We start from the raw sequence: 14,992 nt of genomic DNA on the forward strand, positions 1-14,992 counted from the left end.
CAACGATATGTCTGAATATTCACACACAGACAACAACAATGCCGGAATGTCCCACATATCTGATCTGATTATGTCCAAAAAACCAGTGTGGGCAGTCAGTCAGTCAGTCAGTCAGTCAGTCTTAAACCTCAGGGTCTTCGAGTGTCGTCTCCCTGGAAAGTTGGTGGAGTTCCACCACTCTGTACATTTGAAAACTTGAACATTTTACATTCTGTGCGAGTATACTTTCTACTTGTGTACTTTTTTAATACGGGACATCTACTTGTAACAGAGTATACATTTACAGTTGTTCTTAATCTAGTTAATCCCTGTTGTTGAGTGACCCTGTGTCAACTGGTCAGAGCTGTAGATTGTATCGTCGATGACTCCATGAATATTGTAATGGCAACCATGTTGGCTTCATAACCTCCATCGTGGACGGCAATTTTAGATAATTGCACACAAGGAAAGGGACAACTACGGCATGAATTAAACATTGATACTTTTACATTAGTAAGTAAAACATCCGAGTACTTTTCCCACCACTGTCGGCGCGGGACAGGCAAACGATTTAATGCTTTAAACCGCCCTAAGTTGTATCTGGCAACCCCCTGGTGCCCGCATGCATGCATGCGCTATCCTGTATATCTGGCAACCCCCCGGTGGCCGCATGCATGCATGCGCTATCCTGTATATCTGGCAACCCCCCGGTGGCCGCATGCATGCATGCGCTATCCTGTATATGTGTGTATATGTGTATATGTGGGAGGTCGGGTGGGAAATACAACTCAGAGTGCAGTTTCAGGGGTTAGACACACGATGGCGCCCCTTGCTTTATTTCTCCAACAGGTTCAAACAAAGTCAGTTTTCACAAACAGAACTCAGACAGTAATATTCTTTGCATGAGGTCCCGGCTCCGAGGCGGGAGTCGTCACTGCAGAGGATGAGAGGGGATGTTAGCATACGGTCAGAGCACAAGGTAAGTACAAAGTTGGGGCCTGAGACACCCGGTCTAGGCAGTCTACCAACTGGACCTTTGTATAACTCTTTCTCTTCTTCTTTTCCAGGTTCCAGAGGAGGCCAGGAGGCTCCCCCGGAGGTAGGTAAGGGGGTGCGTATCTTTCTCTATCCACAAGGCACAGAAGAGTACTTTAGAGTAGAAGTACTCGGATACGGGGTGGTGAGTAATTAGAGTAAAAGTACTTGGTATGGTACCGGGCGGGGATGGTACGGAGGGCCCCTTAGGCTCGGCCAACAGGAAGATACACAAGCATTTATATTCTTATTTCTCTCTATCTACTGGGTGGCCGTGTCGGTACGACAACGGCAGTCAGGGGGTTAACACAAAGTAAGCGCTCTAGTTTCTAACGGTCTTCTTTCACCGGGCCTGGCGGCGCAAGCCAACTTAAAGTCTCTTCAAGGGTGAAATAAACATAACACGGGCCTGTCTTCTTTCACAGGGTGTACGTGACACTTTATCTAGAGCCTGCTAGCTTCCATTAGTCTCTACGGGGTTATCTTCATTCAACAATCTTCAGTGTACAACACCACGGTGACACTCTTCATTCACAGTCTTCATTTAGCATCGACAGGGTGACTTCCTTCATTCACAATCTTCGTTATTATCCTTAGCTGCTCATTTGCCACTATGAGTGCCTCTTCTTAATAACACGGGTGATAGATAGTGAACGGTTTGTCTTACTGCGACCTTATGGAGCTGTGGGGCTGCCGTTTCCATACGGGGGTCCCGTCTTCCGCACTCGTCCCCGATACGAGCCAGGTGGGTCTCCAGTATGCATGCGGCTCTCCGTGTATACTTGTCTATGGGGGGCACACGCTCCTGCGTGTGCTTCCAGCCCCACTCCTACAAGCCTGGTGATGTGAGAATATAAGAGAGCAATTGAGTGGTGATACAAACAATCAAACAATAAACATAGTCCATACGTGAGAGTCCATAAGTGAGAGGAGTGTGGACTTACCATCCAACGCCGAGTGGACGGCATATGCTGCGCGAGCGTCTGTGTGTAGCAGGGATCTGATACTGCTAGGTGCGCAGGCTGTTTATAAAGGGCGCGGCTGACAGGCTGCGGCTGTCCTTAATTGCTAACCAGGGCGGCGGCCGGAATGAGGCGCAGCTGATTTAGAATTGCTCTGGGATAATACACTGAGTCTATGACCCGGCCATGGGCGTGCCTGGTTGTCATGGTAACTCGCCCCTCCCCCTGAGGTGAGACCTGACAGACTCCACACACTCCCCCCCTAAGTTTCTTGCTACTGCAAGGAGCTTGACTACTTCCCTCGTCTTCGTACAGTCTTGAGAGCGCGTCCGCGTGTTTCATCTTGGTCCCGGGCCGGTGCTCTATCTCGAACTTGTAGCTCTGGAGCTCGACGAACCAGCGGGTGACACGGTCGTTGCGGTCTTTGTTCGCCGCCATCCACTTGAGTGGCGCGTGGTCGGTCACGAGGGTGAACTGTCTGCCCCATAAGTAGTACCGGAGGTGATGGATGGCCCATTTCACGGCCAGGCACTCCTTCTCGACAGTGGAGTAGTTACGCTCGTGCTTCAGCAGCTTCCTGCTGATGTACAGTACGGGATGCTCATCTCCGTCTAGCGGCTGGGACAGGACAGCGCCGACCCCGGTGTTGGACGCATCCGTGGCGAGGATGAAGGGCCTTGTGAAGTCCGGCGCCACGAGCACCGGCTCGCTGCACAGGGCGGTCTTCAACGTGCGGAAGGCTTCGTCCGCCTCGTCCGTCCACTGGACGTGGTGGGGAAGGTTCTTCTTGGTCAAGTCGTGGAGGGGGGCCGCGATCGTGGCGAAGTTCTGGACGAACTTCTGGTAATAGGCGATCAGGCCGAGGAAGGACTTGACCTGCTTCTTGGTCACCGGGCGTGGCCAGGTCTGGATCTTCTCCACCATATGTGGGAGGTCGGGTGGGAAATACAACTCAGAGTGCAGTTTCAGGGGTTAGACACACGATGGCGCCCCTTGCTTTATTTCTCCAACAGGTTCAAACAAAGTCAGTTTTCACAAACAGAACTCAGACAGTAATATTCTTTGCATGAGGTCCCGGCTCCGAGGCGGGAGTCGTCACTGCAGAGGATGAGAGGGGATGTTAGCATACGGTCAGAGCACAAGGTAAGTACAAAGTTGGGGCCTGAGACACCCGGTCTAGGCAGTCTACCAACTGGACCTTTGTATAACTCTTTCTCTTCTTCTTTTCCAGGTTCCAGAGGAGGCCAGGAGGCTCCCCCGGAGGTAGGTAAGGGGGTGCGTATCTTTCTCTATCCACAAGGCACAGAAGAGTACTTTAGAGTAGAAGTACTCGGATACGGGGTGGTGAGTAATTAGAGTAAAAGTACTTGGTATGGTACCGGGCGGGGATGGTACGGAGGGCCCCTTAGGCTCGGCCAACAGGAAGATACACAAGCATTTATATTCTTATTTCTCTCTATCTACTGGGTGGCCGTGTCGGTACGACAACGGCAGTCAGGGGGTTAACACAAAGTAAGCGCTCTAGTTTCTAACGGTCTTCTTTCACCGGGCCTGGCGGCGCAAGCCAACTTAAAGTCTCTTCAAGGGTGAAATAAACATAACACGGGCCTGTCTTCTTTCACAGGGTGTACGTGACACTTTATCTAGAGCCTGCTAGCTTCCATTAGTCTCTACGGGGTTATCTTCATTCAACAATCTTCAGTGTACAACACCACGGTGACACTCTTCATTCACAGTCTTCATTTAGCATCGACAGGGTGACTTCCTTCATTCACAATCTTCGTTATTATCCTTAGCTGCTCATTTGCCACTATGAGTGCCTCTTCTTAATAACACGGGTGATAGATAGTGAACGGTTTGTCTTACTGCGACCTTATGGAGCTGTGGGGCTGCCGTTTCCATACGGGGGTCCCGTCTTCCGCACTCGTCCCCGATACGAGCCAGGTGGGTCTCCAGTATGCATGCGGCTCTCCGTGTATACTTGTCTATGGGGGGCACACGCTCCTGCGTGTGCTTCCAGCCCCACTCCTACAAGCCTGGTGATGTGAGAATATAAGAGAGCAATTGAGTGGTGATACAAACAATCAAACAATAAACATAGTCCATACGTGAGAGTCCATAAGTGAGAGGAGTGTGGACTTACCATCCAACGCCGAGTGGACGGCATATGCTGCGCGAGCGTCTGTGTGTAGCAGGGATCTGATACTGCTAGGTGCGCAGGCTGTTTATAAAGGGCGCGGCTGACAGGCTGCGGCTGTCCTTAATTGCTAACCAGGGCGGCGGCCGGAATGAGGCGCAGCTGATTTAGAATTGCTCTGGGATAATACACTGAGTCTATGACCCGGCCATGGGCGTGCCTGGTTGTCATGGTAACTCGCCCCTCCCCCTGAGGTGAGACCTGACAGACTCCACACTGGCAACCCCCCGGTGGCCGCATGCATGCATGCGCTATCCTGCGCCAGCAACACACACAAGCGGCATCATTCATCAAGCTAATGGGCGTTATATTTTTAACCCTTGCCATTTATCAGACTGAGGCAGCGTGGCGAGGGTGGGGGGGGTGGTAGAGAGAGGGGCGATCAAATCCCCCAACGCCTGCCTCGGCCCAACGGGGAAACTCCTTGATTCATGGTCTCTGTTCCTTCTCACATCACTCTCGTCTTTCCTCTCCATCATCTCCGCGCCGTCACTTCACTTCCCCACTGGTGCGTGCGTGTGTGCGTGTGTGCATGGGTGCATGCGTGTGTGTGTGTGTGTGTGTGCGCGCATGCATGTGATACCCCATATATATATATATATATATATATATATATCACATCACGCTACTGTACTTTGATTTCCCACACCTACCCTTCGACTCTTCGCCCACATTTCCCCCCAATTGTTCCTTACTAACTCTCTCTCTCTCTCCCTCCCTCTCTCTCCGTTCCCCAGGACTTTGGGGATGACGGCTCTCTGTACATCACCAAGGTGACGACCATCCACATGGGGAGCTACAGCTGCCACGCCTACGGCTACGAGGACCTCTACCAGACACATGTGCTGCAGGTGAATGGTTAGTAGAGGCTCCTTACTTCACTTAACACCGAGGTCACCTCATAGCTTTTAACCCTTATTTTAAACTTTAGCTGTTGAAAAATAGCAGATCTACAAGCTCGTAGCGTGGCACTTGGTGCCGCGCTACGAACAACACATTTTGAGATGGGGGTCGGCGGTCAATTACAGATACTTTGGGGAGTCCTTGACATGAATAGCCTGCCAAGGGATCTACGCTTCTCTGAATCTGTGGACATTTTTCTTTGTTTTTATTTCAGTTTAGGCAACTTCACAGAATTACAGGTATACATTTTTCTTACAACTGATTTTTTTTTTCTTTTTTCACAACATCAGCTGTCACATACTTTCACAGGATATATAAATGATACACTCATACACACAAACAACTTCACATACATTTACAAGTAATCACACAAAAAAAACGAACAAAAAAAACAAGGGAATAAAATACAGGTATATAGCGAGACAAAAACGACAGAGCGACGACAACAATGGGAGGTAAACAATACTGGGAACAGACATGACTGGAGATGGAGGAAGGCGTATGGGCACACCAGAAGGTCTGAAGAGATCTGTGGACATTTTGAAACGAAATCTTAAGACGCACCTCTTTAGCATTGCTTTTACTTACAGTAGATCATTGCATGTCCGTGTTCCTGTTTTAGTCGCTCCTTTTGTTTTTGCTATTACTATTCATATGTAGTTGATGCTCTCTTGTTATGGTTTTGATCTTTCTTGTTATATTTTATATTCACAGATTGATTGATGAAAAAGTTTGAGAACCACCGATATAGAAACTTTTTTATTATTATTTTTTTTAGAATCTGGTCTCAGGCATTTTATTTTGGAAGCCGTTCACTCGTAAACGGGTTGTAATCGGCGATCATAAGCGCTTTAGTTATGAGCCAAAATGCAGCCTGGAAAAGGAATCGGAGTTAAATGGATTAAAAAAAACATCCGCTCCCATAGCCAGCTGACTTTTCATTTACCCTTTTTGGGGTGCATGCTTAGTTTAGACTAGTCATTGGTTAGACATGAGTTAAGGTTAGGTTTAGGTGTGCTGCCCCGTGGGAGGTTAGGTTTAGGGTGAGGGTTTGAGATGTAGGACTAATGACTATGGTCTAACCCATGACTAGTCTAAACTAAGTACTGCACCCCCCGTTTCTTCCTGTTTACCTCCGTCGCATGGCAACTGGAGTGATACAGATGACAGACGCGTGCAGAACAGCGTTATGAAACGTAATCAATACATATAAATAAATCACACGTCAAAAGATGATCTCGGCGCCGAGGGCCAAAGGATCAAAAGACTATCAGTGGGTGAGTTTTCATCGAGGGGCAGACATGGACAATCTAAGAAGACGTCAGGTCCCATTAGGCCCTACCGAGGTATAGGACACGCCTCCGCACAGTAAAACTGTAAATCCACACTGTTAACCCATTCTGACCTGAGATCAGATTCATACGAGGTTTCTACTAGGACACACACTGGTCTGATTAACCCCATTCTGACCTGAGATCAGATTCATACGAGGTTTCTACTAGGACACACACTGGGTCTGATTAACCCATTCTGACCTGAGATCAGATTTTAAAAAATGTCAGTCGTTCGTCGATTTTTCAAAAATAGCAGACCTACAAGCTCGTAGCGCGCCACTCGGTGGCGCGCTATGAGCTTGTAGATCTGCTATTTTTCAATAGCTAAAGCATAACATGATGCTGAACACCAAAACGGGTTCCCGGTCAGAATGGGTTAATTTAATTCTGAGAGGGTAAAAATCAGGGGTAAAGTATCTGCTAATTGATTGTTGTTTCCTCTTTGCACTGCACTCATAGGCCAATCAATCATTGCATGTGCATTAAGGCACGTTCTATTATTGTGATTGTGTTTCAAATTATATTTTCTAGATGAGATTCCAATAAACACATTAAATTCATTATAAGCTCAGGTTATTTCCCCTTCCATTAAATAGAATAATTACATTAATTATTCCATTAAATGGATGGTTAGTCTAAAAGCTGTTTGCTCTTATTTGTTTGTTTGTAATTCGACGGTGACGCATGTCCCACTGTCATTTATTAAAGTAAATCAAGGACATGGTGTTTCTCACAAATCTTATACTTAAATAAATTAAGGATTGTGTAAACTTTTTTTTGATAATGCTTCTAAATCACCTAACGCTTAAAGGACCACTTCACCACTTTTCAGTTAATTTCATTCCACAATTTCTTTCTACTCTAGTCTTAATTAGAAAACAAATGTTTAAGAACTTGAGAAAATAGAAGATCTACAAGCTCACAACGCGGCGCTATTGTCACTATAGTTTGGGTCCAGAGCAAACATCAAATGTAATTTTTGGGGTCTTGAGCTAAAAGGTTTGGGAACCACTGGTTACTGTACTTTATTCCTCTCTACGCCAAATCTCCTCAGTGAAAACAGCCGGTCCGAAAGCTCGCAACAACGCGACGTGTTGCGAGGCATTAAGCGCGGCGGCTATTTTCAGAGGATGTTCACCCCAGATTATGGGGACGCTAAATGGGTTCACATGTGTGGTTAAATCCTGTGTGTTTGCAGGGCAGCTTTGCTGCCAATACAGCTCTCTATATTTACATAAGCGTGCATGTGTACTTAACAGGACCTTCGTTTAGACGTCGGTAAAAATGCAGCGCTAGTGTCACACGGTGATTATCCCCCCCATGCACACGGGGACAAAATGCTAATGGTAAAGTGCCGTTTTCATAGCAGCGCCTCGCAGGGCCGTAACTGTCGAGGCAAAGACATCGCCTCAAACTGGATCTCGTCACACGGTCTAAATTGCCAAAGATGGCAGTATTTTTCTCAAGTGTGTGATGTTCACACAGCGTGTTCAATCGATCGCACACCGGGCATGTAAACCACTTTAGCTACGGTACAATAGCCAGCAGGTAACACACACACACACACGCACGCGCACACACACACACACACACAAACAAGCCCGAGCGTGCACGCAATCCACACATTGACGCCCTAGTAAGTGAACAGTTATCATAGCACAAACACAAACACACCGTTTCTCAATGCAGTCGTGCACATAAGTCTTTTCCTCCCTCCTTTAGTCCTTTTCCCTCCTGTCGATTGATTACCAGGCCTCTCTTCAACGAGAACCCGGGGAAGGAGGCATTTAAAAGCCCCCCCTATTCCATAACAAATCAAAGATAACAACCACCCCCACCCCGGGAGCTTTTGTCTCGGAGGCCGACTGATGTGCGTTAAGGAGAATAAAGAAAAGCAAACGGAAATTAGTTTCAATTAAGAGGCGACCACTGCCGTGATTGTGTTCCGATAGTGAGAGTATTAATTTATCTCAGAGAGCGTACAAATGGAACCACGTGGACCCTTATGGCGTTTATACGGGTCCATGCGATTCCATCTGTATGCTCTCTGAGTTTAGACAACGCTAAGGATTTCACCGCGTAGTATTTCAGCTCCATGACAGAGACCGTGTGGGAGGAGACAGGAGGGAACGATGGAGGAGTCGGACGGATGAAAAGAAGACAGAGAGAGAGAGATGGAGGGGAAGAGAAGAGTGCTAATTTCCTGGGAGGCGGATCATCTGGAGTGGACAATTACCATATGTTTGTGTTGGGGATTCAAGGTGTTTCTACCCATCAACGGAGATTGGACAGGCTTAGTGAACAAAGTCAACAACTTTGCATTTATGCCGTTGGATTTTGTAAACGGGGCGACCAAATGCATACTCTATAGCCGCGGCATGAGGGGGGGGGGGGGGGATGGGGGGGGGGGGGGGGGTGACGGATATGGTTTAAAACGCACATTGACACGTTCATGAATGGCTAAATGCCACGGTAAATAAATAGTATAGCAAATGCGTGAAAGGAGTTTTTATTCATAGCCAGAGAGCCACGGGCAGTAGATTGCTGAAACAGATTGTCAGGTGATATGAACGAGTAGGCAAGGGAAAAGAAGAGACAAACTATCTTGGGAAACACTAGTGCATTAATGATGTCCAGCATATAATATATACAATATTATTGTGCAAAATATAATACAAGTATAGGTAATACATTATTAAAACAAAAACGTGTATAATTCAGGTAATCTACGACTAGTAATACCTTTTATAAAGTGTGCAAAAAAAAACCCAGCATCAGTATACACAGACAGTGGTGTAGTGAGTGACCATCGACTAATGGTAGTATATGGGTGTTTAATAGGCTACTTAAACCACAATGTCACCAAGGGTTAAGTATTACAACATCATCCACACGGCAACGTTCTTAGTCTTAATTCAAATGCATTTAATGCAAATGTATTAACTCTGACCTAAGCGGAAGGTGCCATTTACTGTAGCTCCTGCCCTGCACGTACGTACAGTATATAAACGGAGCTTCCGTATTACCACATGATTTCATATGTGTCATTATTCTACCTCATGTAAATGCTCTCTCCGGTCCTCGGAGACGACTGTATGTATTTGGTCCACATCCGCTCTGCGTTTTGGTTTATTTCACACGGTGCCTCAACTTGTATTGGAGCACCCCCGTAGCTGTTGGGATTGTTGTTATGTGCGATTATGTTCGGTGGCGAGCTGAGACGAATGCCTTTCTGCACCGCTGCGTGTGGTTTACGTGCGGCGCGGTTGTTAGCGCTCCCCCAGGAACTGTGGTTCGCCATCAAACAAAAGTGTGCGTGTGCGTGTGCGACTGTGCGTGTGTGTGCGCGCGTGTGTTTGGTTGCGGTTTTGTTTGACTCCTCTCTCTGTGTGTGTGTGTGTGTGTGTGTGTGTGTGTGTGTGTGTGTGTGTGTGTGTGTGTGTGTGTGTGTGTGTGTGTGTGTGTGTGTGTGTGTGTGTGTGTGTGTGTGTGTGTGTGTGTGTGTGTGTGTGTGTGTGTGTGTGTGTGTGTGTGTGTGTGTGCGTGCGTGTGCCCAGTCCCTCCAGTCATCCTGGTGTATCCAGAGACTCAGGCCCAGGAGCCAGGTGTGTCTGCCAGCCTTCATTGCCATGCCGACGGCATTCCAGATCCCAAACTCCTCTGGCTGAAGAACGGCATGGACCTGGCGCCCAGATCCAACAAACAACTCTCTCTCATTGGTGAGGAAGTCTGTGTATGTGACAACAACTCTCTCTCATTGGTGAGGAAGTCTGTGTATGTGACAACAACTCTCTCTCATTGGTGAGGAACTCTGTGTATGTGACAGTCAACTTTATTGTCACAACAGGTGCAAATAAGTTGCTGAAATCTTTGTGCAAGCTCTCCGTTGTTTTGTTTGGTTGTTTCCACATTCTTTGTAACCCATTTTTTCACCCTAACCCAATGCCTAAACTGTAATCCTGGGCGCTACTCTCCCGTTGCCAACCTGGGGAGAGCCCCGAACTGAGCTCATGCTTCCTCCAAGCTGCATTGGTTTTGTTATTTTCAGAAAGAGAAAAGAAAACAAGAGAGGAGAGGCAAAATAATCCAACATATCTACATATATACACGATATAATGTATAGCATAATCCAGCTGATACAGAGGTTAGACATAACTACGGTGCAAAAAGGTTTTATGGTGCAAAGGAGAGTATCAATGCGTTGTCAGGCTCAACCGCATATACAGTAGACCACAGAGGTGGTAACTTTCCACATGGTAGATCCACAAGGAAACGTCAATTCCAAGGCTAGCCTATAGTGTCAGGCCGTGTTCAGCGGTTCTGATGGTAGCCGGATGAAAGCTGTTCATAAACCTGATGGTGTTGCCCTTGATACTACGGTACAGGTGCTGAGTGGACTCTAATGTACACCCCTACATTTTTCACCTGACAGGGGAGAATTTCCCCAGCCGGACGTAGCGTGTGGAAGGAACACGTTATTCCGACCAGTTCCTTTCCCCTCCATCAGGCGCCCCGGCTGGCCAGGGGAGGTAGTTTAGAGACCAGGATTAATGCATGTTTTTTGTGAGGGTACCTGCAGGGAGAGCAGGGGAGAACATGCAAACTCCACACAGAAATGCCCTTTCGCCAACCCCGCCTCGGGTATGGGCACTGATGACACGGAGGAGAGAACCAGCACCCACAGCGTCCCCAGCGGGAAATCGAACCCAGGACCTTCTAGCTGTGAGGCGACAGCACTACCGACAAAACCGTGGCAGTATGAGCCAATGGCGCCATCTAGTGGCAGCAGGGATGGAGTTAAAGGAACTACTAGATTCCTGAAGAAGATCCTAGTGATCGAAACGTTGAATCTTAATAAACCAGTGGAGCTGAGTATTTCCAGTGTCACTTAAAGGAACTACAACATGCATTTTAAAACTGTTTTTAATATTTAATATCATATTGTTCATGTCCCTCAAATGTTTATTTCTAATGGTTTGAGCCTAAATCACCACTCTGATATAAACAGTCCATGTCATTTCTGTGTAGCTTCTAAAGCAGTTTGTCCCGATGTGCCAGCTACTCCCCTCCCACATCTTTGGGTCGTTATAATAAGGCCCACCGCCCTCCCCTCCCACAGTCTCCAAAGACTAAAGGCTCATTTGGAATTGAGGAGGGGGTGGGATTATACAAAGTAGGGCAAGTAGCACCAAATCAGTCGGCCTGTTGTGAGACCACTGTACATAGAAACCCCGCCAAAAAAACAAAAGTTGAAATTCATGTTGTAGGAATCTTAACCCCTAACGGCTCCCCTCTCCTCTGCACGCCTCTGTGGGCATGCTGCACTCATCTGGGCCAAGCTGGAAAATGATGTTCCCCGGATGAAAGCCAAGATTGGGGTCAGGCTCTCTCGCCCATCATGATGTCCTCCCTCTGATTGGTCAGGCTCTCTCGACCATCATGATGTCCTCCCTCTGATTGGTCAGGCTCTCTCGACCATCATGATGTCCTCCCTCTGATTGGCTCTCTCGACCATCATGATGTCCTCCCCTCTGATTGGTCAGGCTCTCTCGACCATCATGTTGTCCTCCCTCTGATTGGCTCTCTCGACCATCGTGATGTCCTCCCTCTGATTGGTCAGGCTCTCTCGACCATCATGATGTCCTCCCCTCTGATTGGTCAGGCTCTCTCGACCATCATGATGTCCTCCCCTCTGATTGGTCAGGCTCTCTCGACCATCGTTATGTCCCCCCTCTGATGGCGAGTGGGAGCTGATCTTGAAAGAGTAAACACACCTGTTCTTTGGGAACAAATGAAAAACAGATCAAGAGAGTGTGACAGTGAAATTAAATATACATAAAGGTGTGTGTGGGCCACGATGCCTATCCAGTCAGGCGGGAAGGGTGTTTTTAAAGACGCTCTCTCTATTTCAGAGAGAGAGCGAGACCACTGAATGGGCCGCCACGTCTCTTTATGGCCTAGTTCTCATTAAGCGGAGGTTTATTGGCTGTGTGTGGGTCATTACCTGCAGTAATAGCCTGTTATCAGCCCTCAAACACTCAAAACAAGGGAGGTTCTGCAAGGTTCACCAACACATAAACACTGTGGTAGCCAGAGGTTTTAGCCATATTGCCAAGCATGCCTGCCTGGGTAATGGCAGGACTGTGTGCATATAGGGACACATTCCAAGGGACAACTAACCCTCCAGGTCAAAAATGAGAAAGGACAATCTACCTATTTGGCGTTCCTATTTTGGGAATGTCATTATAGGCAAAAGTTTTCAAAAAACGTTCATAGCCCGGCTGCAAGCTCACAACACGTTGCAATGCTTAAGAACCATACTGCCGGCCAGCGCCTCAATGCATTTCAGTATCTGTTTCGGTTTGGCCATATATATATATATATATATATATATATTGTAAATTCTTTACCCATTATTGGCTTCATTTGTAGATTTTTCGTTTGTTTTATTTTCTCTCAAGTCATTATAACTTTAGCTCAAACATATACCTGAATAACTTCATCAATGTTGGGTAAATATCATTGCATAAATAAATAGTTTTGTTTTTTTATCGCCAATATGACAGTTAGCCTGCCTCATTTTAGTGTCTGTAGATTGGGTATTTTTTGCTATTTTCTAATTATTACTTTTTGTTTCAAACCAGTGGCTATGGCTTTTTAAAATAGTAGCCGTTTAAAATTCTGATAAACACAAGCCTTCGTGAGAAACATTAGGATGTTCTTGGCTTGGAGGCAAAACTATGCATGTACAGCGTGACTGAGAAATGGTTCGGGGAGTTAGTGCTGTCACTGGTGAACGGAAATATCCATCAGAAATTCTAAATGTCAACATATTCCTCTGGGGATTGTTATAGACAATATGAGCGGATACAAGAGAGCAAAGCCAAAAGTTCAGATCACAACAGAAGCTGACTGGAGGCTAAATGTGTCGTTGCACAGATTAAAAAGCCTCTTCCTTTGGCACACAGCCTACTAACTTCACAATCCCGGGCACCACAAACTGCTGCAAATGAGGATATTAAAATCAAATGTAATGTCCGGATGGTTCAGTGGCAGTCAATAAGATTGATCAGAACATAATCATGAATTAGAAATAATTAGGGATGCGTGTGGTTACAGGAAGTGTCACTTCAAGGCGGTTTCGCTTCAAGGCAAGCCCTTAAAGAGGAATTTGGGGACATCAAAAATCTATTTCGCTAATTCAAACAGCTTTGCTTCGATTTCTACAATGTGTATTTGTCAGTGTGCAACACGTCGTACTGTGTGCAGTACGACTGGGCCGCAAACTTTCATTCCAAATAGTCAGAGGATATTAATAAAATCTGGGAATACATTGGTGAATTACCTTCACCTTGGTTTCTATTCAACCACCCTAGGGGAAGTTTTGACAGCAGCTGAAAGTTGGGGTACCATACAACCATTATAAGGCAAAATGTTCTAAATTTAATTATGCTTTAAGTAGCATGTGACGTGTCAGACTAGGGGGTTTTCATGATTCTGAATCCATTCCAAGCATTAGTTTTGCACGAAAAAAAAGAAAAAAGGCCATAGCCGTCATCACAAATGTGATGAGGTCAGCACATTTGGGAAAGTGTCTATGGCCGAATTTAGTACGTTTGTATGGTACCCCAACTTTCAGCAGCTGTCAAAGATTCCCCTAGGGTGGTTGAATAGAAACCAAACGGGGATATGTTAGACACCTTTACAAACACATTGGCGAAGAAAAGTCTTGGTAAGAAATGTATTCCCAGATTTGACATTATACTGATAATATTCCCTGACTAAAAGTGTAAAAGCTCACAAAGCTTTGCTTGCAGATCTGTTCATTTCTAAGAATTTGGAAAATTCTTGGAAAGTTTTTTAAATAATAATAAGCTTGGTGTCCATTTCAGCGGCGACGCACACAGTATCAAGGCTGGACAGATCAAGAGACGAATGGATCAAAGGGACAAATGGACACAGAGAGACCAGGACACTATGAATACCACATATAGCACATTACATAATGTATACAGAGAAAGATGAGAGAGAGGGCTAGCTAGGGCGGCGAAGGGCGAGGCTTTGTCGCGTGGTGATCTTTGACGCGGCCTCTGAGCCGTGTCGTCTGATCCATATACGGCCGCCGTGGCCGTCGTCCCGCTGCGCTGTGAAGACTGCAGCGCTGTGATCAAGGCTAGCGCCTCATGAAGGAGGGATCTGAGAGCTTTTCTGTACATCACAGAGGACCAGAGCTGTGGTAACAACGCCTCTGATGATGATGCTGCTGCTGCCCCGCGACACGCTGTCCTGTCGGAGCGCCACCTGTCTGTCTCCACCAGCGGTGGGAAGTAAATTAGTAGATTTGCTTAACCCATGGAGACCTGAGACTAGATTTGACAACATTTCTTGTTTTTGTTATCATTATTTTTGTATTTGGCCGCGCCGGAATCCCATCTGAATGTGTTTCAGGGACCCCCAGAAGCAAAGTTAAAAAGTTTGCTGTGAAAGCATATACTCAAAGATCTGTGCCACATTTTGATGATTTTTCAAAAAAATAGCAGATCTACACTCTCATAGCGTGGCGCTCTGTGCCGCACAATGAG

General features: G+C 46.6%; 1 protein-coding gene across 1 annotated transcript in view; it reads left to right on the forward strand.

The window, feature by feature from the left end:
* fstl4 (follistatin-like 4) overlaps window positions 1-14,992 on the forward strand; it is a gene marked incomplete at its 3' end in the record, with an annotated part of 280,325 nt that overhangs the window by 235,236 nt on the left and 30,097 nt on the right. Inside the window, exons 7-8 of the mRNA XM_080779497.1 lie at window positions 4,911-5,031; window positions 9,968-10,129. Coding sequence (XP_080635623.1) covers window positions 4,911-5,031; window positions 9,968-10,129 — 283 coding nt within the window. The remainder of the gene's footprint in view (window positions 1-4,910; window positions 5,032-9,967; window positions 10,130-14,992) is intronic.

Source organism: Protomyctophum bolini, assembly GCF_963924005.1.
Source record: "Protomyctophum bolini genome assembly, chromosome: 13".
NCBI classification, from domain to species: domain Eukaryota; kingdom Metazoa; phylum Chordata; class Actinopteri; order Myctophiformes; family Myctophidae; genus Protomyctophum; species Protomyctophum bolini.